This window comes from Ochotona curzoniae, unplaced genomic scaffold (genome assembly GCF_017591425.1).
Source record: "Ochotona curzoniae isolate NIBS_2020 unplaced genomic scaffold, NIBS_Ocur_1.0 contig_1, whole genome shotgun sequence".
NCBI lineage: Eukaryota > Metazoa > Chordata > Mammalia > Lagomorpha > Ochotonidae > Ochotona > Ochotona curzoniae.
In genome coordinates this window covers 45,872,141-45,898,929 of record NW_024464918.1, presented here as the reverse complement: position 1 = coordinate 45,898,929, position 26,789 = coordinate 45,872,141, and the positions used below count along the sequence as shown (strand labels likewise).

The 26,789-nt window shown below is 55.5% G+C and overlaps 1 protein-coding gene across 2 annotated transcripts in view; it reads left to right on the top strand.

The window, feature by feature from the left end:
* Positions 1-26,789, top strand: part of CAMK4 (calcium/calmodulin dependent protein kinase IV) — an 89,368-nt gene that overhangs the window by 14,029 nt on the left and 48,550 nt on the right. For both annotated transcript variants that reach the window (XM_040973390.1, XM_040973380.1), the window contains exon 2: positions 18,212-18,290. In XM_040973390.1, coding sequence (XP_040829324.1) covers positions 18,212-18,290 — 79 coding nt within the window. The remainder of the gene's footprint in view (positions 1-18,211; positions 18,291-26,789) is intronic.

Below are 26,789 nucleotides of genomic sequence, written 5' to 3'. Positions count from 1 at the left end.
GATCTCCACTGACTCCAGGCCCTTAGGGAGTGAGGCGGTGTGTTTTCTGGCCAGCGGGAGAGGGAGAGAGAAAGTGTCTCAGAGTGTGAGTATGGGCTGTCTGTATGTCCTGAGTTAGGAGTGTGTTTACTGTTGTGAGGGTATGAGCCTGGGTGTGTATAGGAAGTTGTGAGAATGTGAGTGTGCGCGTGGAGGTATGAGTGTGAGGGAACATGAACGTGGATATAGGAGGGTGTGTGCGTGCATGTATGTGAGTTAGGGCATGCTGCTCCACAGTCCAGCTCCTTGGAGGAGTGTGATGCATCGGTGGCTCAGGGGTTTCTCTGCTGCTGCGAGGAGCTCCCGTGAGTCAGCCATTCTCACACTGAAATGGATTCCCTCAGGACAACACGCCGGATTCGTGGCCCTGTTTGTAGCTAGGGCTGAATGAAGTGGGGAGCAGTGAGATGTGGCCTGCAGGAGCACGCGGCCGTTGGGCGGCGGGAGCCTCGGCTGTCACAGTGTCGAGAGAGACCACAGATGTGGCTCCGTGAGTGAGGATAATTGTGAGCCCTCAGCCAGGTGTGTTCGCACATCTGCAGTGGTGATGGCTAGGGTGAGCACCTCGAGTGGGCGTCCTCGTGCAGCTCCGTGCGGCGCCGGTGCGTGCCCGCCTTCCGACGCGAGCGCCGGAGCCGTAGGTCGCGTCTGCTCCTGCCGAGATCAGCCTTGGTTCTCAGGATGAGGAAAAGTGGCTCAGCTCTGGGCCTCTGCCTCTGATTTTCTTTTTATTTTGTTCCCTTTTCCCCTCACACACTCGCCATGCCTTTGTGGTGTGGATGTGTAAGTTCAGTCCCTCAGTGTCTTGGGGGCATGTGGTACAGGGTTTACCAGGAGTACTGTGTTAGTGCATGCCACCCCGCTCACTGGAACCCGGCTGTGTCGTGGTTTGTGACCAAATCAAGGTGGCCTTTTATGGCTCGAGGGCTCCTGCAGTACCCTTTCCTTGGCCCTTGTGGTGTAACTTGCATGGTATGTATGTAAGCATTGAGAAACCGTGGTAGGCCCCAGGTAAGCTGACTTGTGCTGGGTATCGTGTGGGCAGTTGCAACGGTGCTCATCGAGAACTCTGCTACGTTTGCAAGATTGACATTTGGCTTGTTGGTGCATATGCGCTATTTTAGAATGAAGGAATTTAGTGACTTAGTTTTTTATGCTGTAAGGCAGTTTATGTCGTCATGGATTCTCTTCTCCCGGGAAGTGTGCACCTGCCACGCCGAGAGCCTGGGGCCCTTCCTCTCGTGGACGTTTCCCGCGTGGAAAGTGCACTGATGCCATCCTGAGTCGGTGTGGCGGTTCCCAGTGGTTGCCGTCCGCCCTGGGCTGGGCTCGGCCTTCCTCTCCTTGGTGTTTCCTTGGTCTGCCGCCGTGTCCGTTCCTTGTTACACGTTGGTTGTTGCTGCCTGCCTGCCTTCGGATAGCATCCCGGGTAGAAATGCATGACCTCCCCTCCCTGCAGAGGTCCCTGTCGTGTGTCACGTGTGGAAGTTCAAGTTGGAAGTGACATGCTTGTGACGGTAAAGGCAGGTGGCTCCAATGTCCTCAGGGGTCGGCGACTGCCACGTTGGTGTTTAGGTCTTGGAGCTGTGGTCACAGCCTGTCAGGCATTGCTCCTGCTGGCTGTGCCTGCGCTCCCTCTCGGGAGCTGGCAGGTGGGTGCTGAGAGCTGTGGGGTACCCTGCTGGACGGGTTCTGGTTGGCAGTCTCCCTTGCCCCTCTGCCTGGCCCGGGCCCTCCCCGGCAACTTGCAGCTCCCTTGGAGCAGTCTTCCATGTTAGATTTCTTGTCTATAATTCCTTGTTTACACAGGCCGTGCCTGGCTTCCCACTGGCTCCACGAGTGTCCCTGTTCTTTCTCAAGGATGTTTCTGTTCTCTGTGAGGATTTGTGTTGGGGCAGGTGTGAAAGTCACCTGGGTCCCTTCCTCAGTGGTGGCACTGTGTGACCCCAGGGCTGCAAAGTCATCCCCCGGTGTGGTTTTCTGCTCCCCATGGTTTGGCCCCTTTGCCTCCCCCCAAGACCCTGAGGAAAGTGATGGTCGGATGACACCTGTGTGATTCTGAGATTGGCTGTGGGCAGCACTTTGTTAGGCGGAAGCACGGCGTCCCCAGCAGCCGCTCCAGTCCACCTCCTGGCCACCGTGTTCAAGTGGCCCCGGGTATGCTGCTGAAGCATGGTCTGTGGCTGAGTTCTCACCAGGGTGTTCACACGTGGGGATGGGTTTTGGGAAAGTGGCTTTGCAGATGGATCAGAGGCCCCTGCTCCTGGGGGAGGTGGCTCTGGGAGCTGGGGTCTCGAGGAATCAAGACTGTGTGCTTGGCTTGATGCTGTGGCAGTCGGCTGGAAGACATGTGCCGAGTGAAGTGGCAGTGGCTGGGCATGCTGCGTCATGACGTGTTGGGAGCACAGTTCAGCCCCGTGCCCTCCCCACGCCAGTTTCCTGGGATTAAAAGCCAGTTGCTTGTTACATTCTCCGCAGACGTGAGCTGTCTCATCTATTAGTTTTTACTTCCCTTTCAAAGCTGCCCCTAATAAGATTACTGTGACTTCAGTTTGGGCGAGGATTCATCACTTTGAGCAGTTGTGCAAGGGTGAGGAGAGGCAGTGTTCCCTGAGGACCCATCGAGTGTCTAGATAACATACACACGCAGCTGAGGTTTTTGTAAATGTGGGCCCTGTGGCCATGTAACACATTTACGGTGAGGGAGGCCGGTGCCCGGCGCTGGGAACACACCCTGTGCTCCCAAATCCTTGGGTCCTCACTGACAGCCCCTCAGTGTGTGCCTCTGCAGGAAGTTGGAGCTGGCTCTGAACTTGGACGTGGATGTGGGGTGTGGTCGTCCCAGCCAGCACCACCAGCCGCCCACCCCCGGCTGGTTTGTGTTTTATAGCGAAGCTTGAACAGTACAGAGTAGTTTGAGAAAAAAGCCAGTCACTTAAAATCTTTGCAGCAAATGTTGGAGGAGCTGAGTGTGCTGACTACCCTGCTTTGAGCATCACATACTCATAAAACATCACATGGAGGCCCACGTGGCTGTGCAAATTGATAGCTTTGTACGGTGCACTTTGGTCACACTAAAACAGGTGCACTGGGATCTTGCGTCATGAGCAGGAGTGCTGCTTGGTCTCTGCAAGGGAACAGGCAGTAACGGTGGCTGTGGGACTTGATGTGTGTACCTGGAGGTGTCCTTGCGGAGGAATCCCCTTTTCAAACGGGGTCCTCCCTGTTGGGCCATGGAGCGGGGTGTGGCCCGAGGGGTTTTAGTCTAGGTTTGCCTGGTAAGGCTTCCAAGGGTCTTCCTGCAGAAAGTCAGTGTTTCTTCCCACAGCGAGGGATGGCTTCTGTGATTATGGGCAGCTGTTGAATTCTGTGTGTGTGTGAATGCAGGCCTCTGTGTGTGTTCATGTGTGTGAATACATGTGTGTATGCAGGCCTGTGTGTATGTGTTCATATGTGTGTGAGTGCTGTGCATTTATGTGTGTGTGTATATCTGTGAATACCGCAAATGCATGTAAGTGCATGTTTCCATATGTGTGTGAATACTGTGATAATCTGGGGAGTGAGCCAGCAGATGAAAGATCCCTTCATCCACATAACTTAGGATCTCAACACAAATATATATACCTGAGATGGTGGTGCGTGTCCATTTTCAGAATCAGCTCTTGTGTGTCATAGATTTTTTACTGTCTGAAGGGATGGGGCAAGTTTATTATGTTAAGAGGCAGGAAGTATGCAGGATCCTAGCCTTTTTCCTTTACCAAAGGTATTGTCGGCAGGTGATGCCATGCTCAGGTGATGCCATGTAGTGACCGACGTGTGTGACCTGCTCCTGGGGTTACGTAGTGACCGACGTGTGTGCACCTGCTCCTGGGGTTATGTAGTGACCGACGTGTGTGCACCTGCTCCTGAGGCCATGTAATGACTGACCTGTGTACAGAGGACAAGGATGACCCATCCTAAGCCCCAGACTCAGTTGCTCCCACAGGAAAACCATCCCTTTGCTAGGCATTCACGGCCTCACCCACGTTCACCCATGGTAGCAGCTGCCAGCAGTCTGGGATGGTACTGTCTAACCAGACTGTGCCAGTGAGCACGGAGCTGCTTACCAGCCCGACAAAGGCCATGACAAGAAAGGAATCAGGCGAGAGCAGGGTAGGGTGTCACTGTGGGCCTCTTGACAGCTCTCATTGAGACACAAGGCACGGCTCAGGGTGCTTTGATCGGCTTCTTCAGAATATTAATAGGCTGTGAGTGCTGATTGGAACTGTTGCTAGGATACCGCAGGCAGGAGGGCAGGGGCCTCTGGAACCCTCTTCAGCTTCTGCTGAGGTTTTAGCTGTTCCATGTGGTCTACCCCCTCAAGCAAGACTGGAAGGAAGGGAGAAGTGGCCTGCCCCACCCCTTGCACCCCATCAAGTAAGACCTGGGCAGGTTGCTGTCTTGCAGTCCTGGGGGCAGTTAAGGTGCTAATAAAACTGAAATATACGAGGCAGAGGTCTGGCTGGAGTGGCCGCAGGGTCAGGTATGTGATGTATTCTTGCTAGAAACCTCCAGGAATGTGAAGACAGCCATTCGTGTCAGAGTGATTGAGTGAGAATGAGTCGCTGGGGACAGTCTGGGTTTAGTCTGTGTGTAGGCTGGCTCCGTGCCTGTGTCCTCCTGCCCTTGCTGCTGGAGACGTTGGATACGGTGTCCACTGCGGTGGTGCATGGCCACGTGAGGAGTGTCAGAACTGTCGTTATCATGAGTAGGTGAGCTCTACACCCCTCCGCATGTCTCCCTGACACCAGCTGGTGTCTGTGTGTCTTTGAAGAATGCCCCATTTCAATTGTGGTGACCCATTTTAAATGAGCTCCTCAGAGACTTCAGGAAAAAGGAGCAATCATAAGTGTTTGCAGCAGAAGCAAATGAGGCCATCTTAATGGTACTTTAAGAAGTATTTTGAAAGTGTTACAAGGGAGAGAAGGAGATCTTTGATCTGCTGGTTCACTCCCCAGGTGGCTGGAATAGCCAGCCCTGGGCTGGGCCAAAGCCAGGAGCTCCTTCCGGCTCTCCCTGGGTGGCTGGGGTCCATGTACCTGGGCCATTTTCTGATGCTTTTTCAGCTCAGTGGGGAGCAGCCAGGACGGACAGGATGGCGAGACTGTAGGAGGCATTTTACCTGCTTGATCATGACACTGGCCCCGTAATATCACTTTTTACTTTCTTCAGGGGGCTGCAGCTAAGAATTGCACCTTGAGTTTGAATTTGATTCAGTTGAGTGCACAGGCATGAAAGTTTATAGTTCTGAGGAAAATGAAGCCATGAGAAACAGATGGGTTCAGCAGTGGTAATGGACTCGGGTCACAGTTCAGATAAGGGAGTGGTTTATCATCAGGAGGTCTTGCAGACCGCACTGACCGTGGCCAGAATGTCTACTACGGGAGAGCGTTTACCATGCCCTTGGAGAACACTGGCTTTTAATTCATGCCAGTCATTGCTGTGTGGGTGTGGGCATCTAAATGCTGTTTGGTTCTGCCTGTCCGATCTCAGGGACCATCTTGACCTGGTCATAATTGAGTGGAACATGGTGAGCAAGGACAAGGGAAGGCATCTAGAAGGGGGATGACACCCTGCAGAAGGCAGGGACATACAGGGAAGGGAATGGTCATCATGAGGTAGCCACATTTATTCAGTTCATAAGTGTGCACCATCTGCTGAGTCAGCCTGGGTGAGGGGCTGTGTGTACCCATGCTGAGTCAGCCTGGGTGCAGGGCTGTGTGCACCATCTGCTGAGTCAGCCTGGGTGAGGGGCTGTGAGTGTGTACCCATGCTGAGTCAGCCTGGGTGAGGGGCTGTGAGTGTGTACCCATGCTGAGTCAGCCTGGGTGAGGGGCTGTGTGTACCCATGCTGAGTCAGCCCTGGGTGAGGGGCTGTGAGTGTGTACCCATGCTGAGTCAGCCTGGGTGAGGGGCTGTGAGTGTGTACCCATGCTGAGTCAGCCCTGGGTGAGGGGCTGTGAGTGTGTACCCATGCTGAGTCAGCCTGGGTGAGGGGCTGTGAGTGTGTACCCATGCTGAGTCAGCCTGGGTGAGGGGCTGTGTGTACCCATGCTGAGTCAGCCCTGGGTGAGGGGCTGTGTGTACCCATGCTGAGTCAGCCCTGGGTGAGGGGCTGTGAGTGTGTACCCATGCTGAGTCAGCCTGGGTGAGGGGCTGTGAGTGTGTACCCATGCTGAGTCAGCCCTGGGTGAGGGGCTGTGAGTGTGTACCCATGCTGAGTCAGCCTGGGTGAGGGGCTGTGAGTGTGTACCCATGCTGAGTCAGCCCTGGGTGAGGGGGTATGTTAGTGTATGTTTGGTTTAGTCTCATATTACGAGGTATGTGTGTGCGCACACGTCTGCAGGCGTCAGCTGCCAGTCATGTGGAGGTGCGGTCTTGCCTGATGTGTGTGCGTGTGTGTGTGTGCGCACACGTCTGCAGGCGTCAGCTGCCAGTCATGTGGAGGTGCGGTCTTGCCTGATGTGTGTGTGTGTGCGCACACATCTGCAGGAGTCAGTCAGCTGCCAGTCACGTAGAGGTGTGGTCTTGTCTGATTTGGGGGTGATGGCTGCTGATTTGTGTCCATGTGGAGTTGAAGTTGTTGACTAGTGACCCAGGAGCTGTGTCTGACCTTCTTGGAAGCCCTTTGTCAGGTTATGAGTCCTCAGTGGGCATTCTGTGGCTAACTCTTTCTCCTCTCTTGGTGCCTGTGTGGGAGGGTGCCAGCATGAAGCTGTGCCAGGCTCGATGAACATGGCTCCCCCGTTGGTGCCTGTCTGGGAAGGCTGCTGAGTAACCACTTGTGGGCATGTTGCTGCTGTCTGAGCAGACCTGTCAGGGCCTGGCTTAACTGGACACTGCAGCTCCCTTCGTGTGACCTTGCTGCTGCTGGTAGACTCGGCTCTCGGGCAGGAGTGAACCCCAGGCTGCTGTGATTCTGTGCCCGCCTGTGCCGACCATGTGTTCTCTGCACTTCCCTTGTGAGATCCAGTTGCCTATTTTCACATTAGAAAGAGGCACCCCCAGTTCGCTCAGGGCTTCTGAGCTGTGGGTTCAGCTGCTGGGAATAGCAGAGGACAGTGACGGAGGGGCACTGTGCCTTCAGATCACAGTCGGCCCGGGACTGGAGGGAAGTCCCAGAGGACTTCCGTGTACGGATCGTGTTCTGTCCCCCACTGTCCAGGCCGCTCCTTGGGGAGAGCGGTCTGTGTTCTCCTCAGCAGCACTGATTGCTGAAGCAGGGGCTTGTCCTCACATTGAAGGCACTCTCGGTCACACGGCCTGGCCATGAGCCCTGCTGGTGCTCACTTTGGCAGGCGATGGCTCCTCGCCACTCTCCCTGGAGACTTGGCTTGCTTTCCAACTCCTGGTTGTGACCTGGGCCTGACTCCAGTTGTTTTAAGGCGTTTAGGAAGTGAACTCTTGTCAAGGCTTCCCTGCTGAAGCTCACCCTCTGGCGGTCCTCCAGCAGTGCGCCGAATGTGCACGTGAGAAAGCTTCGTGGATTTCACTGTCCTCCTTTCCCAGCACCCCTGTCCCCTTTGTCCTGAGCAGCTGAGCGGAGACACCCAGACTGCAGTGTCGGTCTGTTGGGGAACAGAGCTGTCATTGAGAGAAAAACCATGGCTTTTCTGATTCAGCCGGGGAGCTCCCGAAGCCATTGTAGATGTGACATAACAGCAGCTGCATGGTTGTCACCAGCGGGCTCGTCCCAGCAGTGCCTCAGTGGGTCTGGCCTGCATCACTGCTGCTCTTTATGTCTTAGTCCCTTTGGTTTGTGGGTCAAAGCTGTACATTCTGTCTGTATGTGTGCTGGCAGGCTGAAAGTCACGCTTAAAAAAAAAACGTGAGTGATATCCATCCTGTATTTAGTAATCTTTTCTCTGTAAAGAAAGCAAGCTGTGGTTCTCTTGAGGGTTTTCACACAAAGGCCTGTCCACTCTGGGAAATGTCTCTACATTGTCACGCTGGGGTGTCTGCAGTGTTGTACGGCTGGATGCCTGGACCAAGACCAGAGTGGAGGGCTTGCTCGGGCGCCCGTCGGAGGGCTTGCCCGGGTGCCCGTCGGAGGGCTTGCCTGGGCGCCCGTCGGAGGGCTTGCCTGGGTGCCCATCGGAGGGCTTGTTCGGGCGCCCGTTGGAGGGCTTGCCTGGGTGCCCATTGGAGGGCTTGCTCGGGCACCCGTCGGAGGGCTTGCCCGGGCGCCCGTCGGACGACCCCAAGGCTGCTGCCGTGGCAGCTCCGACCCAGGCTCGTGGCAGAGCACTGTGCTTGAGCTCTGTGGACAAGCAGGTCTCCCTGTCTGGCTTCAGTCTTTCCTCCTGTGATGTGAGCGTTGCAGCAGCTGGTTGGGGTGGGTACCAACAAGGTGCTTGTGCCCATGAAGCGGTGTAGGAGCTGACACTGCATGGGTTCCCGACACCAGCTTCCTTCTCGGGCAGACCCTGACAGCTGAGGCACCCTTCCGGCGGACCGCCCGACTCTGGCTTCACCAGGCCCAACCCAGCGACTGTGGGCCTTGACGGAGTGGACCGGTGTGTGGGAGCTCTCTTCTCTGTCCTTCCCTCTCTCTGCTTCTCAAATAAAAATGAGAAGAGCTGACTTGTAAAGCTCTTCTTGGATGTGGATGAAATAATGCAGGAAAAGTGGATGACACTCAGGTGGTCTGGAGCTGGCTGTTACATCTGGAACTGCCAGGAGCAGTCCCTGCAGGGCTGATCTGAGCCAGCAGCCCGTGGGGACCCTTGGTGGGCACAGGTGCCCACGGACGGTGTTGGGCTGCTGGCTGTGGACGAGGCTGCTTCACTAAGGTTGTGGAAATGGAAGTGAGAGACAAACTTCCGGTGCAGAACGTTTTTTGAGATACGTGCTTCTGTTTCTCAAGCATAGTTCTGGTGGTCTTTTTGGAGACCCCTTTACTTGGTAATGCAGTCCCCCTCTCTACTCTCTGTGCAGAACAGATAAAGTTAACTTTGTTCCTCATGTTTGGAACTGAACATTAAGTGTGAAAGGTTTGAGGATTTGGTCCAGCCGGATGTCCCTTCTGTTCTGTTGCCCTCGGTCCATAAACTGTTTGATTCTGAATTGGAGGAGGCTTTGCCTAAGCTGGGATTTGTCAGTCCTAGGAGGGGTTTTCTCTGGTGAGCCGGGGCATCCTGGGCACTTCTGGGCTTCTCACAGCACCCCATCATCTACTTGCAGGACGCCGGGGGGCCTGTAGCCAGTCCTGGCAGGGAGACTTGCAAACGCACTCCCTAGAGCTCCATTCATCCTCGTGCAGACTCGCATGGCTTTTGTCTGGATTTGTAATAGCAAACCCAGGGATGTCCCGTCCATGTCCCGTCCCTGAGTCCCACAGGCTGTGTCGGGGCTGTCCTCCCCGAGTCCTCCAGACTGTGTCGGGGCTGTCCTCCCCGAGTCCTCCAGGCTGTGTCGGGGCTGTCCTCCCCGAGTCCTCCAGGCTGTGTCGGGGCTGTCCTCCCCGAGTCCTCCAGGCTGTGTCGGGGCTGTCCTCCCCGAGTCCTCCAGGCTGTGTCGGGGCTGTCCTCCCCGAGTCCTCCAGGCTGTGTCGGGGCTGTCCTCCCTGAGTCCTCCAGGCTGTGTCGGGGCTGTCCTCTCTGTTTCTCTATCAGCAGGATGAGAACTGGCTGTTTTCTCTTACAACCACCGTCATCAGCTTGTTCTCTGTGAGTACCTACTCAACTTTTCTCAGTGCTGCTGACCAGGGCCTGGCCAAGGGTCCTACACAGTGGCTGAGCACCAGGTGCTGGTGTCAGAATGGCCCCCTGCCAGCTTCTCACCTCCCTACCCATGGAGCTTCTTCCCCAGAAACTGGCATGGTGGCTGAAGGACTGCTGCTTGTGCAGGGACTGGCACATGCATGACCGGCAGGGCTCCCAGCTCTGTGTGCTGTCTGTGTGCGGGGACCGGCACATGCATGACCGGCAGGGCTCCCAGCTCTGTGTCTGTGTGTGGGGACCGGCACATGCATGACTGGCAGGGCTCCCAGCTCTGTGTCTGTGTGCGGGGACCGGCACATGCATGACTGGCAGGGCTCCCAGCTCTGTGTCTGTGTGCGGGGACCGGCACATGCATGACTGGCAGGGCTCCCAGCTCTGTGTGCTGTCTGTGTGCAGGGACCGGCACATGCATGACTGGCAGGGCTCCCAGCTCTGTGTCTGTGTGCAGGGACCGGCACATGCATGACCGGCAGGGCTCCCAGCTCTGTGTCTGTGTGTGGGGACCGGCACATGCATGACCAACAGGGCTCCCAGCTCTGTGTGCTGTCTGTGTGCAGGGACCGGCACATGCATGACTGGCAGGGCTCCCAGCTCTGTGTCTGTGTGCAGGGACCGGCACATGCATGACCGGCAGGGCTCCCAGCTCTGTGTCTGTGTGTGGGGACCGGCACATGCATGACCGGCAGGGCTCCCAGCTCTGTGTCTGTGTGCGGGGACCGGCACATGCATGACCGGCAGGGCTCCCAGCTCTGTGTCTGTGTGTGGGGACCGGCACATGCATGACCAACAGGGCTCCCAGCTCTGTGTGCGGGGACTGGCACATGCATGACCGGCAGGGCTCCCAGCTCTGTGTCTGTGTGCGGGGACCAGCACATGCATGACTGGCAGGGCTCCCAGCTCTGTGTGCTGTCTGTGTGCAGGGACCGGCACATGCATGACCAGCAGGGCTCCCAGCTCTGTGTCTGTGTGCAGGGACCGGCACATGCATGACTGGCAGGGCTCCCAGCTCTGTGTCTGTGTGTGGGGACCGGCACATGCATGACCAGCAGGGCTCCCAGCTCTGTGTCTGTGTGCGGGGACCGGCACATGCATGACCGGCAGGGCTCCCAGCTCTGTGTCTGTGTGTGGGGACCGGCACATGCATGACCAACAGGGCTCCCAGCTCTGTGTGCGGGGACTGGCACATGCATGACCGGCAGGGCTCCCAGCTCTGTGTGCTGTCTGTGTGCAGGGACCGGCACATGCATGACCGGCAGGGCTCCTTCTCCATGGGAACCCTCGTTGGAGGGAGGGAAGGGAGCCGGCGCTCTCAGGGCCGTGCTTTCCAAGCTGCTGCTGTGTGGTGGAAGGTGCCGCCTGTAGACTCTGGCGGAGCAGCATTGACAGATTACGGGGAACAGAATCTGTGATTTCAGTTAACAGCTCGTCCTGTGGAACAGGAATGTTCTCTGTTCCTTGGACATTCAGTGTGGCCCAGAGAGCTCGGTGAGCACAGAACGAGAGCAGAGCAGGGCTGTTTCCCACGTGCGCACTAAGGGTGCGTCCCAGGGCTGGGGCTTCTGCAGGAGTCCACTGTGAAATGCCCAGCCAGGTTCACCTCTGTCCTTGGCGTGGGACCAGAAGAAAGAAAAATGCCAGGAAATGGCAGCTCTGACCATTGTGGTCATCTGGGGAGTGAACCAACAGATGAAGGCCTCTCTCCACAACCGCTGAAATAAATAGGTAACTCTAAATTAAAGAGAAAAGCAACTGAAAATCTTGTCACCAGATAGAGGAAATGATGTGCGTACACACACGCACACACACAGGATGGGGGCAGCACAAAGACTCACTGGATTTATAGTGTTAGCAAAGGGAGCTGGATGATGGGAGACCAGACTGACAGGCCAAGGATATCGGCTGCCACACAGAGGGCGAGCTGGCAGAAGCCGTCCAGTCTGTTTTTCACAGACCTCTCCAAGGCAGTGGATTGCCTGGGGTGCCGGACAGGGGTGGATGGTAGGAGACTGTGACTTAGCCTCCCCATGAGGCGTGCTCACCTGGTGGAGTGTTAGTGTCTAAGTCATGGTACATTCCAGCGTCTGGCCCAGGCACATCCTCCCTCCACCGAGCACTGTAGCTGGATTGGTGGCAGCTTGAGGCTGAGATTTCCTGATACCACAGCACCTTGGCCGTGAACCGGAATGGGAACTGGCTTCCTGGCCACAGTTCGGTTCTGGATGGCCTGATGGACAGTGAGTTCTTGGAGCATGGGAGCTGCGAGCCTTGCTCTGCCCAGGCCTCTGGTCCCCAGCATCGCCAGAGGGAAGCTGATGGGCTAATTCATATATTCAGATACATTCCATTCAATACTGTCTACCCAAGGTCCCTTGAACACTTAGTCTCAGGTCCCAGGGCACATCCTGAGGCCATCACACTTATTTGCTTCATGGGCCCTGGAAGGAGTTTGAGAGAAGGTTGAAGGAGAGGTGTTCATCTCCCAGCATGGGGTGGTGCAGAGCGGTGCCAGGCTCTCCCTGCGGCTACAGCTCGGAGTACCGGGGACAGGGCCTGTTCCTCAGAGAGCTAGTTGACAGCAGTCTGCCTGCTTGGCTGAAGCTCCCTCACATCTCCGCCTTACAGAGTAGTGCAGGAGGGGAGGGATGCTGACCATTATTTTGTCTTATGCGCCTTACAAGCCAGTCCCAGTTCAGACAAGTCCTGACATGGCTGTCAGAACCGCGTGCTAGTTGCTGTGCCTCGGGAGGCAGTGAGCTCCGTCCCTGCCTGCCCTCCCTGCGCTCCGTCCCTGCCTGCCCTCCCTGGAGGTCCTTGGAATTGAGTGCTCGTCCTGCTGTGTCCCTGCCAGGGATGGAGACATCGTGGCCGCCCCGCCGTCTCAGAGGGCTCTCGGCCCGCAGCGGGGGTTGTCACAAGCCTGTGATCTCAGACGGGCTCATTATTTTGTCCTAAGATATGTGTGTGATCATCGTTTTGATGGGAACAGTTCTGTTGGCCGCGTTTGACATCATTGTGTCTCCTGCCTCCAGATCAGATCGCTTCTTCTCCCCAAACAGTGACAGATGCTGTTGATGTGTGGAAGCAGCCTGCGGCGGCAGAGAGAACCACACAGATCCGCTGGTTGTTCATCATTCCTTCCAGCACAGCTTTCCTTAAGAAATGCACAAACAAGATCCTTTGTTTCTTTTGTAGCAATGCTGGCTGATTCAAACCAATGAGATGATAAAAGTTAAGTCTGTGATGGCAAAACAGGTGCCACCCTGGCCCTTCCTCTGCACAAACCCTGGACGTGGTATGTGAGATGGGGTGGGCGTACCAAGCCCTGAGTGATGGGCAGTGCAGGCTTGGTCCCGGAGCAGAGGGGCATCGTAGGGACCACAGTCTCCTTGGCTGCCTGAGACCAGCGTGTGGTGAGGCTTCGCGGTGAAGCGGAGACAGAGTGGAAGGGCCGACAGCTACCAGAGTCTTCGGGGGCAGGAGTCAGGTGCAGCTGGAAGACATTCCATCTCCGGTGACATCAGGTATGTGACTGACGCCTCAGTCACACTGGGGGAGTCAGGACCACAGCCTGAGCAAGAGCTTTAGCTTGGGACTGTAACAGACCCAAGGAGACCTAAGAGTAAGACCAGGCAAGATGGGGTCAGCGCATCAGTGCTCGGCGGGGCAGAAAGGAGCCCTAGAAGAGAACCTGTCATCTATGATAGGGGTGCTAAGAACATGCCGTGGGACAAGGAGGTTTGTGCTATGTGGATAGCCACACGGAGAAGAATGAAACCGGACTTGCATACTCACGATGTGCAAAGAGCCCCCAGTGGGTTATGGGTCTGAATATAATGCCTGCAATTATGAAACAAGCAAACCTAGGGAAGACCCTCAGAGCAAAGGCCTGCACACGAATGCTAGAATAGTACAGGACACAGCAGTGGACAGAGGGCATTTTGTCAAGCTAAGGGGGCTGTCTGTACGGCAAAGGAAGCAGAGTGGAGAGCTAGCCTGCGGAACGGGAGGTGGGCATCGCAAGCATTGCCTCTGATGAAGGGCTAATAGCTAGCAGATACATGGAACTCAGTGGCAAAAAGAGTCCAGTTTGAAAATGGCTGTAAATTTAAACAGACATTTCCTGAAGAGTTATATGCACATGGCCAGCAGTTTTGGAGAATAATCACCTGGGAAAATGTGAATCAGCATGACAGTGAGATGCCAGCCCAGTCTAGCTGCGTGGACTGTTGCGAAAGAGGCAGAGGGTAACGAGGGCCAGTGAGGACGTGGAGAAAGGGGGCACCTTGCACCCTGCTGGTGGTACCCAGTGCGGAGGTTCCTCAAAAATGGGAAATGCAAATACCAGGTCATTCACCAGTTCCATGTTGCTGGGAATCCGTGTGTCTAGGTGACCGCCTCCTTCCTGTGTTTCCTGCAGTGTGGTTCAAGCACCCAAGTAGTGGAAGCAAGCTCGGGGTCCGCTAGCAAATGTGTGGAGAAAACACGGCCCAGACACACACAGACAGTGTACGTGGTCGGTGTTACACACACACACACACACACACACACACAGTGTACGTGGTCTGTGTTACATGGCACGGACACACACAGTGTACGTGGTCGGTGTTACATGGCACACACACAGTGTACGTGGTCGGTGTTACACACACACACACACAGTGTACATGGTCAGTGTTACACACACACAGTATACGTGGTCGGTGTTACACACACACACAGTGTACGTGGTCGGTGTTACACACACAGTGTACGTGGTCGGTGTTACACACAGGCAGTGTACGTGGTCGGTGTTACACGGCGCACACACACACACACACACACAGTGTATGTGGTCGGTGTTACACGGCACACACACAGTGTACGTGGCCGGTGTTACACACAGGCAGTGTACGTGGTCGGTGTTACACGGCACACACACACACACACAGTGTACGTGGTCGGTGTTACACACACACACAGTGTACGTGGTCGGTGTTACACACAGACAGTGTACGTGGTCGGTGTTACACGGCGCACACACACACACACACACACACACAGTGTACGTGGTCGGTGTTACACGGCACACACACACACAGTGTACGTGGTCGGTGTTACTTAGCCACGACAACGTAGCTCAGACGTGTGAAATGAACCAAGCACAGAAAGATGAGGTCGCTTGTACATCCCATGGTTCTTTCTCCATGACTGACCCCCGTGAGTAGGTGTGTATGTTCTCTTCCGGCTTCCAGGTGCTGCTGTGAGGCTGTGAAAAGCCACAGCCACCGTCATCGGCTCACACTCGCATAGCCTGGCCTGCCTTCCAGACTGTAACGGCACAGTTAACTACCATGAAATGACTTTTATCTTCACAATTAAATATGTTCCGTACTTGGTCGTCTTTGGAAGTGCAGTGTGTCATTGTGAGGGGGTTGCTCTGAGCTATCCTGTGCTTGTGGGGCTGGCCTGGCATGCTTGAGGGTGCTCTGGAACTTGGTCCTCCGACTTGATAAATGAGCCAGAAGGGGGAAGGGCAGGGACATGGGAAAGTTACAATTATGGAGGAGCGGTTTCAGTGTGATAGCCTAGTGGCTAAATCCTTGTCTTACATCTGCTGGGATCTCATACGGACGCCGGCTCGTGTCCTGGCTGCTCCACCTCCCATCCAGCTCCCTGCTTGTGGCCTGGGAAAGTAGTTGAGGACGGCCCAAGACCTTGGGACCCTGCACCCATATGGGAAAACCAGAAGAGGCTCCTGGCTTTGGATTGGCTCAGTTCTCCCATTGCAGCTGCTTGGGGAGTGAACCAGCAGACAGGGGAATCTTTCTCTCTGTATTTCCATTTCCATGTACCTGCCTTTCCAATTAAAAAAAAATCTTAAAAAAAGAATGTTCATCACAATTATTTTGGATTATTTTGTTTTGGATTGAATTGGTTAAAACCATAGTCCTGCTGAAAGATACTGCTGAAAGTGATAGCTGTGCTCAGAGGTCCCTGTGAGGGGCTTCCCAGGGGGCCGACTCTGCCTGTGAGGGGCTTCCCAGGGAGCCGACTCTGCCTGTGAGGGGCTTCCCAGGGGGCCGACTCTGCCTGTGAGGGGCTTCCCAGGGGGCCGACTCTGCCTGTGAGGGGCTTCCCAGGGAGCCGACTCTGCCTGTGAGGGGCTTCCCAGGGGGCCGACTCTGCCTGTGAGGGGCTTCCCAGGGGGCCGACTCTGTGAGGGGCTTCCCAGGGAGCCGACTCTGCCTGTGAGGGGCTTCCCAGGGGGCCGACTCTGCCTGTGAGGGGCTTCCCAGAGGGCCGACTCTGCCTGTGAGGGGCTTCCCAGGGAGCCAACTCTGCCTGTGAGGGGCTTCCCAGGGGGCCGACTGCCTGTGAGGGGCTTCCCATGGGGCCGACTCTGCCTGTGAGGGGCTTCCCAGGGGGCCGACTCTGCCTGTGAGGGGCTTCCCAGGGAGCCGACTCTGTCTGTGAGGGGCTTCCCAGGGAGCCGACTCTGCCTGTGAGGGGCTTCCCAGGGAGCCGAGCCGACTTCCACACTGGGTGTTGAGCTGGAGGAGAAGCGTGTGGCTGGCTGAGACATGTGGTGTGACAGCTGGTTCCTGTCTAGCTGATCAGGATGCAGAGATGCTATTCCTTGTAAGTTTTGGGGTGGAGAGTGGAGCAGGTGGGCAGAGGTCAAACCTGGCAGGTGGTGTGCAGCAGAAAGCAGCAGGCCACACTGCAGGCCGTGGGCTGTGTGTGTTAACAGGCCGTGAGGAAGAAGTTCACTCCTTGTGCACTGCACGCACAGTCACTTGTGACTGCAGAGTACTTGGGCCAGCTTGAAGCATTTCGCAGTAGCTGAATTCAGCATTTGGATTGCAACGCTCCTTCAGCTGTGAGCCCTCTGAGGCTGAGTTTTTATGGAAGTTTTGAAGTGAGAACTCATAGCTAAGATGTTTTAAGAAAAGCCCAGGCACTGTCTAGCCAGAATCCCAGGAAAGTGTTTAGGAGGCAAGCAAGGTCTTGGAGGAAGTGGGGCCATGAAATGGAAAATGCAGTGTGTGGTCATTCCAGTTGGTGTGCAGTGTTAGGAGGTTCTCATTGTGTGTGTGGAAGCAAGGAGCACAGGCAGGGGCTGCAGTAGTGGGACGGAGGGTCTGTGGCCACTCCCATCTTTGGTGGCCTTGGGCTGTTTAGCCGTCAACGGTGCCACTGCTGTCCTTGGTGGTCGTGCTGTTTAACCATCAGTGGTGCCACTCCTGTCCGTGGTGGCCTCAGTCTGCTGTTCTCTGACTTGCACCGACTGCGCGGAGTGTCAGGTCTCCCTGTGTGTTGGTGCTTTCCTTTCTATCAGGTTGTTGCATCTTATTGTATTTGGGGGAATTGACCCCTTAATGAATTAATTTTTATTTTTCTGAAGTCTACTTCGATAATGACATAACAATTCCTACTTCATGTCGATTAGGGCTTCTATTGCCTATTTTCTATAATTTTTAAGGTGTCGATGCATTTACATTTAAAATGGCTTTCAGGGTGCTAGGAGACAGCATAGAGTTTAGTTTTTAAGTATAATTTCTTAATTGGCAGTTATTTTAAGTTATTTGCATTTTGATTATTTAACTCTCATTATTCATTTTTCTCTTAAAGAATTATTTTTTCCTCATCAGCGGTTAGACATCTTTGATCACCCTTTTGCCTGTTGAAGGACGTGCTGTGCGGCCTCCCTTCTCCCTCCGTCCCTTGTGTGGTGTTGTCAGACATTTTGCTTCGCACAGTGCTATAAACAGTATACAATTAGCGTTTTTGCTTTCTCATGATTGTTTTAAAGCAACTAAAATAAAGGAAAGTGAGCTCTACCTCCCTCCCTTTTCCCAGCTTTAGATCCCTGTGTCTGTGTCGTGTCATAGCTCAGGGATGATTTTAGTAATGGAATGTGACTTCCGAACACGGAGCAGACACACGGGTCCCTGTCCTGCTGCTCTGTTGCTGGTGGCTCAGCATGTGGCTTGGTCTCATGGAGAGCTCAGTGCTGTGCACCTGCGCCTGTCCAGGCACCCTTGGGCCTCCTCCTGGGGATCTGGTGACCTCAGGTCTGTGGCGCTGGCTGAGGACATTTCAGAGCCCCCTGGACTTGGCTGGGGTGTGGGCTCCAGCTCCCGCGTTCCACCTAGCATCAGGCTCTCGCCAGAGCACTGTGAATGCAGCAGTCACGTGCAGCCCCCAGGACACCTGTCCCTGGTGTCAGGGCAGTGCCGGACAGAAGAGCAGGTGGGAGACTGGGGACTTTGTGAGCAGCTGGGCTCAGCTGCAAGGGAGATGGTGCCTGTCTCACAGTTGAGCTTGGAAGCCTCATCAGTCAAGGAGGGGACTGAGCAACACCTGGGAAGCTTTGCGCTCTAGTTCATGTCCAAAGCGTAACGTTTTCTTTTTCTTTTTTCCCCCTCAAGGGGTGCTACATCCATTGTGTACAGATGCAGACAGAAGGGGACCCAGAAGCCTTATGCTCTCAAAGTGTTAAAGAAAACAGTAAGTGAATTTCCTTATCTCATAGCAACTTCAAAGGGACTGGAGAGGCAGTCCCAGAGAGTCGGCGCACACAGCCAGTGCAGCCCAGGCGGGTGGCATCTGGAGGGAACCACAGGATGCTGGTGGCGGTCAGAGCTCAGCTTGGGTGTAGTGGTGAGGACAGACTTGTTAGAGCTGATAGGGGAACCTTGCTTTGTGCATGAGCCACATGCTTCAACACACACACACACACACACACACACACACACACACACACACACACAGAGTCTTCGTACAGTTTGTGGAAATGCAAATGATGAAAAGCTATGCATGAAGCTGAAGGATTTTTTGCACCCAAGTGAACTTACCTTAATTCTGGCTTTCTGTGGGCTTTTTGACATTCCCGCCTGCGTGGGATATTTCAGCATTTAATGTTACTGTGTTCATGAAAGGGATCCCCAGCTCCTGCACCGCCAGGAGGTCCAGGTGTGAGCTTGGCTTAGTGAAGGATGGGAAACTGTTGCTGATGTTCCAGGCACACCTGCCCTGCTGGAGGGCTGTGTTGGGGCCAGAAGAAAGGGTTCTGTCAGCCCATGGGAGGCCCCACCTTTACCATCTGCAGAGAGGTGGCAGGATAGAGGCAGTGCCCCAGGCTCATCTCCAAGGAGTGGGGGCATGTGGAGAGTGCCAGAACCATGGAGCCAGCACCTGTACCCCAGAGCATCCTGTCTGTGCCGTGCCCTGCCTGCACCCTGCCCACGTCCTGCCCGCACCCTGCCCGCGCCCTCCCTGCACCCTGCCCGCGCCCTGCTCACACCCTGCGTTCTCCAGGAGTTCCCACTCACAAGCCTCGAACAGACAAGACGGTCTTGGGCAGCACATGCGTTCTTCACGTTTCATGTGAGTGGCTGCGGGAACCCCATGTATCTGAAAACCCAGCTGTGTAAACAGTGCGTGGAAGCCGACAATCACATGTTTGAAGTCAAATGCTGCCATTTCTGGGCCAGGGGTTCCTCCCAAGGCAGTTGATACCACCCGCTGTTTCTGTCGTCTGGCACGGGGAATGTTAGCTGCTTGTGATGAGGAGCGTCATGGCACCGCGCTTTTCCTTACGTGGGAACGGTCTGTTGGAATGTGATGATTCTGTGATGATCGCTGAAGTGGCAGCTGTGCCCCAGGTTTCCCATCTGGTGTAGGAGCGGTTTGTTGTTTCAGAACATCCAGGAGTCTTGATTAATAAGGTTTGGAATTTTTGCTTCAGCCAGATTCTTCTAGTAGTAAAATTTATCTGAAGTAAAGATTATTAAAAATTTTATGAAATAGTTTCTTACTAAATAATAAATATCCACTTTTCATAAAAATAATGCTTTAGCAACTCATATGCAAGGTGTTTTTAGGCTTAGCTGCATCTCCTTGTTGGAAAAATTTTGAGTTCAGTTGGGAGTTTGTTTTTGTTTTGTTGTTGTTGTTGTTTGCACATAAGGAAATTTCGAGAGAAAAATACATGGAGTCTTGTGAAATAACCATGATACGTACCCAGTGATGGGATTGCTGGGTCAAATGTAGTTCCAATTCTAGTTTTGGTTTTAATGTTTGTTTATTTGAAAGGCAGAGAGGGGCAGAGGTGGAGAGAGCTCTGCATGTGCTGGCCAGATGGTGCAGTGGCCAGGTATGAGCCAGGGCAAAGCCAGGAATGCCGTGTCTCCCCCGTGGTGCAGAGGCCCACGCAGGTGGTCCACCTGCCGTGTCTCCCCCGTGGTGCAGAGGCCCACGCAGGTGGTCGGTCCACCTGCCGTGTCTCCCCCCATGGTGCAGAGGCCCACGTAGGTGGTCCACCTGCCGTGTCTCCCCCGTGGTGCAGAGGCCCACGCAGGTGGTCGGTCCACCTGCCGTGTCTCCCCCCGTGGTGCAGAGGCCCACGCAGGTGGTCCACCTGATGTTGCTTTCCCAGGCCATTCCCGGGAGCTTGATCAGACAGAGCAGCAGGGACGTGAACTGGTGCCCAAAGGGATGCTAGGTTCATAGGCAGTGGCTTTACACACCACACCACAATGCTGGCTCCTCCTTTTCTAGTTCTGAAATGTGGCTGATGGACGCTCTTACCAGCAGTGTGCACTGTCCACACTTTGTCCCCCTTGTCCCCTGCCTCACCAGGGTTTGTTGTCCTCCGGCTTCTGGCGGGGTGAGATCACACCTCAGTGTAGAGCTCTAGCAGTGTGCCTGAGCCCTGCATCATCTCCGCTTCCCATATTTGGGGAAGCAGAGAGGCTGAGTCAGAAGATCTTCCTGGGCTGCTCCTCGGGCGAGAGCGCAAGCCCTTAAAGAGTGACAGGATGACGGGGATCCCAGTTACAGCCCTGCCCTGAGCTGCATGTCCTGAAGGTACTGAACAGAAAACTGCGCACAAGAAGAGATTGGACAAGTGGCACTGTTGGCACAGCTGCACTTTGGAGGTGCAGATTCTTCAGCCAGGACCGAACTGGCTGTGTGGAGTGGAGTATGGGCTCTTGGGGACACGTGGTGCACATGCAGCTGCTGTCCCGGAAGCCAGCCCCTGAGTCCTGCTTTGGGGTGACACTGCAGCCCCTGGGTCCCACCTCAGGGTAACACTGTGACCCCTGGGTCCCAAATGGGGGTGACACTGTAGCCCAGCAAGCAAGGATCATGTTCTGAGCAGTTGGGGAAGATTCTGCCTGCCCATTCCTGCCTTCCCCTTCCCGCCACCCCTGCCCAGTTCAAGTGTGACAAGTAGCATCTGCAGAAATCCAGAATCTGGTTTCTGACCCGTCTGGAGAGTGGCCGGGCTCCAAGGCCAGGCTGGCTGTATTTAGGGTCCCTCCTGCTGCTACCACCCATCAGTCTTTGCCTCTGAGTGTGTGGAATGGGCTCAGGAGCGGCCGGCTCCCGGTGCAGTGGTGGTTGAAGGGGGATCATATCTGTCGTGTGTTGCGGCACTAGGGGAACAGGTGACCACACTAGCGCCGTTAGCTGGAACGTGCCCACACAGTAGTTGATCACAGTCGCAGTGTGTCTTGTGTGTTCCCACTGCTTTCATTGTCTCAATTCAAAGCTCGGCAGGGTGTAGCCCCCACTTGTGTCTGTGCACGTCTGTTGAATGTGATGGCTTTACCTGGGCTTTGGGGAGTCTGCGATCATTGCTGAGCATGTCTGTCTGTCATCAGCGACTCAGTGTGTTGCTTCATGAACAAGTTTCCTGCTTGGACCCGTGATGCCTTAAATGCCGAGGGCAGGGTGGCATCTCCATGGCTCCTCTCTGCTTCTGACTGTGGAGCAGCGCAGGTCCTCTCCCCAGCCAGTCCCGGCTTTTTCCAAGTATTCAGGATCCCCGTAGTTGTAGCAAAGTTTCGGTGTCACTTTGGCCTTCAGTCCTCCTCTCAGCTAGCAGAGAGCACACACACCGCATGGCCCGCATGTGACTGGGCCGTTCCTGACACATCCCGCGAGGTACCCTTGCGTGCGGCGAGGGCTGCTGTCTTGCATCCTGACCTCTCTCAGGGTTTCCTGTGTGTCCTGCTTGCCTGTTTCATGACTCCAGAAATCTCAGTGTCAAGCTCTGTTTTTAGGTCTGCACCTCCGAAAATGTTTCATGGGTTTAGCTCAGTCTTGAACACAAAGCTTCTTGATGGGTTTTGGAGAGGCCAGGCTCAGATGTCCTAAGACCAGCTGAGCATCCCTCGGACGTCTTGTTCGGCGTGACTCCCTGAACCCTTCTGTGTGTAGAGCCTCCGCCTGCCATCCGGCCAGCTGGGCTCTGGACAGTGCCATTGTGAGCCGTTTGTGGACTCAGCTGTCAGTGCTAACCTCCTCGCCCAGGGCACAGGAAGAGTCCTTAAGATGGCGTTGTGTGGTTCTTGGGACAGTTAATACCCACTTCCAGTTGTACATTTCTTGACCTAGTGTGCTTCTTATCCCACGTGCCCGTGCTGCAGGCTTTCCAGGCAGGGAACACGTTCTCTTGTGTGATGGCCCAGCTTAGTGCTAAGAGTCCAAACAGCTGCTTGGGAGTCCTTGGTGCTGCCCTAGTTGACATTGAAGGCTCAGTTGATCACAGTGGGAGTGCTGCTGGAGTCCCAGGGAACCCGCCCAGTCCAGGAGGAGCACTGTCGATGCCACACGTCAGGGCTCCTCAGCCTTGTCAGCTCCGGCTCGTTCAAAGACAGCTGCAGGTTCCCAGCAGAGTGGACTGTGACACTGTAGAGGGATTCCCAGCCCATATGACCCTCTGTCACTTTAGGGGTGCCTAGCTAAAGTAACCATAAATACGGGCGAGGAAAGCAGGAAGATGCTGGTCACAGGCTTGGCTGTTGCGGGTAACAGCAACAGCTCATGCACGTGGGTGTGCAAAGCAGGTGCACCTTCACCATGCTTGCACCTGAATGATACTATCATGCAGTGTGTCACAACACCACATTGTGTGCCTTCAGCGTAAATGATTATTTGTCTTCTTTCAATAAAGCTTGAAAGAAAAAATAACCAAGCCTGCTTTGGGCCCAGTGGCAGAGGCCTTTATCCTCTGTCCTGCCGAGTAGGAACCCCAACCTATCTGGGGAGACCTGCATGCTGTCACTGTGATCCCAGCCTCTGAGAGCATGGAAAACCAGCTGTGATCCATGCATTGTCCCATCCCATGATGTGGGTAATTGGGACAGGTGGTCTGACCCGGTTGGCCTCAGCCATCAACCCATCTTGTCTGCTGGTTTGCGTGCCGTGGTTGTGTGGGTAGTGAGGAAGGGAGAGTCAGTCAGCACCCAGCAGACCTGGGCCTGGTTGAGGTCTGAGAACACATGAAGTGGAGCGGATTGCCCAGAACACACTGCATCAAGTGGCACATGCTCAGCAGAGCCCCGGTCAGAGCCGTGGCTGTCTCGGAGACTGCTCATCCCGCTGCCTGGAGGAGTACCGGGGCATTTCTGCTGAATGTGTGACAAGTGCTTGCCTTCCAGGAAGTAACAGGCAGGAGCCTCAGCCCTGTCATGGCAGGAGACCAGGAATCTGCCAGAGAGCTGGGCCAGGAGAAAGCTCCGGACAGCACAGGGTCAGGAGGCAGAGTCAGGCTGGCACTGACAGATGGGATGAGGAGGCTGGGGGTACAGAAGGAGCATGGTCATTTGTGCCATCCGCCTAGGCCCACAGGTAGTCCTCAGCTGTAGCAAGCCTTGGCAGGGGTACTTGCCTGCCTACAGCCTCGGTCCCTGAGCTCCCCGGGGTTGCTCTTGTCCACGTCCAGCCATGCAGCCCAGAGCTGTGCTTCTCCCTGCAAGGTGTTTGCTTCTGTGTAACACAGGGAGCATCTATGAAGCCTGCTCTCCATGGCTCACTGTGCCAAGAAAGTGCTGGGCATCCTGGAGCAGTGTTAACCAGCACCTCTGCAGTCAAATGCTCTACCCCTGAGCTATACCCCTAACCAGTGAGTGCCTCTGAAGACCTGAGTCATCATAGAAGGAAAGGGCATGAACAACCCCCACACCCAGCCCTGAGGGCACTCAGGAACAAACACCCCCCCCACACACACACCCAGCCCTGAGGGCACTCAGGAACAACCCCACACCCAGCCCTGAGGGCACTCAGGAACAACCCCACACCCAGCCCTGAGGGCACTCAGGAACAACCCCCCCCAGCCCTGAGGGCACTCAGGAACAAACACCCCCCAGCCCTGAGGGCACTCAGGAACAAACACCCCCCAGCCCTGAGGGCACTCAGGAACAAACACCCCCCCACACACACACCCAGCCCTGAGGGCACTCAGGAACAACCCCACACCCAGCCCTGAGGGCACTCAGGAACAACCCCCCCCAGCCCTGAGGGCACTCAGGAACAAACACCCCCCAGCCCTGAGGGCACTCAGGAACAAACACCCCCCAGCCCTGAGGGCACTCAGGAACAAACACCCCCACACACACACACCCAGCCCTGAGGGCACTCAGGAACAACCCCACACCCAGCCCTGAGGGCACTCAGGAACAACCCCCCCCCCCAGCCCTGAGGGCACTCAGGAACAAACCCCCCCCACACACACACACACCCAGCCCTGAGGGCACTCAGGAACAACCCCACACCCAGCCCTGAGGGCACTCAGGAACAACCCCACACCCAGCCCTGAGGGCACTCAGGAACAACCCCACACCCAGCCCTGAGGGCACTCAGGAACAACCCCACACCCAGCCCTGAGGGCACTCAGGAACAACCCCCCACACCCAGCCCTGAGGGCACTCAGGAACAACCCCACACCCAGCCCTGAGGGCACTCAGGAACAACCCCACACCCAGCCCTGAGGGCACTCAGGAACAACCCCACACCCAGCCCTGAGGGCACTCAGGAACAACCCCAACACCCAGCCCTGAGGGCACTCAGGAACACCCTCCACCCTTGAGGGCACTCAGGATATCCTGCCGGTTCAGTGCTGTAGTTGAAGGAGCCTTGGGCTGTAATGGTTTGTGGCTTAAGGCTGTGTGATGCATGAGCTTGCTGCCCCTAGCGATTAGTTGGTTTTCAGCCAAGACCTGATTGCTTAGTTTTCTGGGAAGGAGAGTGTAGTTTGCCTGCACCTCAGTGGTTTGGGAATTGTAGAACTGAGTCACTGTTGGCTGAGAAAAATACAAATGAAAGCTGTGGTGTGCTGTTCCTGAGGCTTCTTGCTCATTTTAAAAGCTGCAAAGCACTGTCTCTCCATGTAAGTGGCTGGAAACCACTTGGAAGGTGCCGAGTGTCGCATTTCCTCCAGAGAAGAGGATAGTTGCAGCCCATGTGACCATGAGCCTGGGATGTGGTGTGGGCAGCAGTTCTCCGGAGACACGAGAAGGGGAGGGTGGCCATTGGTTGAGACTGGCACTCCCTCCCTGGTGACCGCCCAGTAGGAGGCCAAGGTTGAGGGCTGGGATGCTGCCTTCCACCTTTGGACAAGTGAAGAGCAGCGAGTCTGCTTAGAAGGTCCTCTTCCCCACGCTCACAAATGCTGCTAGTTCTGAATTGCTCCATCCAGCACACTTCGCTTGTGATGCCTTCTGTGGCAAGAGTGAGTTCAGGACCTGAGGTGGGGAAGGGTGTACCTTGCCTTCAAGTGTCAACCTGGGAACATGCCACTGCTGGCCCAGAGCACCTTGCAGCTTCATTTCCCCCTCCCCTGCAGATCAGTGTGTGAAACAGAAGTAGTCCTTGTCCAGATAGAGAGGGCTGCTGACAGCTAGGCTGGGGTTCCGACTGACAGCTGAGCTGGGGGCTCTGACTGACAGCTGAGCTGGGGGCTCTGACTGACAGCTGAGCTGGGATTCCAGCTGACAGCTGAGCTGGGGGTTCTGACTGACAGCCAAGCCAGGGTTCCCACTGACAGCTGAGCCGGGGTTCCCACTGACAGCTGAGCCGGGGTTCCAGCTGACAGCTGAGCTGGGGGTTCTGACTGACAGCCAAGCCTGGGTTCCCACTGACAGCTGAGCCACTCAGCTGTCCACTTGACACTCAGAGGTTCCACTTGACACTCAGCCTTGACAGCCGAGCCAGGGTTCTGACCAATAGCCCACACAGCATTGAGTGTCGGTGACAATGTGTAGGCCCCAGGGTGCCAGGCCCAGGCCAGGAACCAGCATTGGTGGTGGGCCTAAAGCTGCATCATACTCTGTCCATAGGTGCCTGTAAAACCGTGAAAGTGCAGTTAGAGTGCATTTTCATAAATGTGGAATGACACGTTTCTGGGATCATGGAATGACATGTACGGGTCGTGGAATGACACGTCCCTGGTTGGGGTCATGGAATGATGTGTCCCTGGTAGAGGTCATGGAATGACACGTCCCTGGTTGGGGTCGTGGAATGACATGTGCCTGGTTGGAGTCGTGGAATGACACGTCCCTGGTTGGGGTCATGGAATGACACGTCCCTGGTTGGGGTCATGGAATGACACGTCCCTGGTTGGGGTCGTGGAATGACACGTCCCTGGTTGGGGTCATGGAATGACACGTCCCTGGTACGGGTCGTGGAATGACATGTGCCTGGTACGGGTCGTGGAATGACACGTCCCTGGTTGGGGTCGTGGAATGACACGTCCCTGGTTGGGGTCATGGAATGACACGTCCCTGGTTGGGGTCGTGGAATGACACGTCCCTGGTTGGGGTCGTGGAATGACACGTCCCTGGTTGGGGTCATGGAATGACACGTCCCTGGTTGGGGTCATGGAATGACATGTGCCTGGTACGGGTCGTGGAATGACACGTCCCTGGTTGGGGTCATGGAATGACACGTCCCTGGTTGGGGTCGTGGAATGACACGTCCCTGGTTGGGGTCGTGGAATGACAGTCCCTGGTTGGGATCATGGAATGACATGTGCCTGGGTTCGGGCTGGCCTTTTGGCACAGAGGGTCAAGCTCCCGTATGCAGTGTGGCATCCCAGTTCAACTCCTGGCTGTTTCACTTCTGATCCAGTTCCTGCAGCTGCACCTGTAAACACAGCAAGGGTGGCCCAAGTGCTTAGGTCCCCAACATTCACTCAGGAGGCCAAGGTGGAGTTCAGTG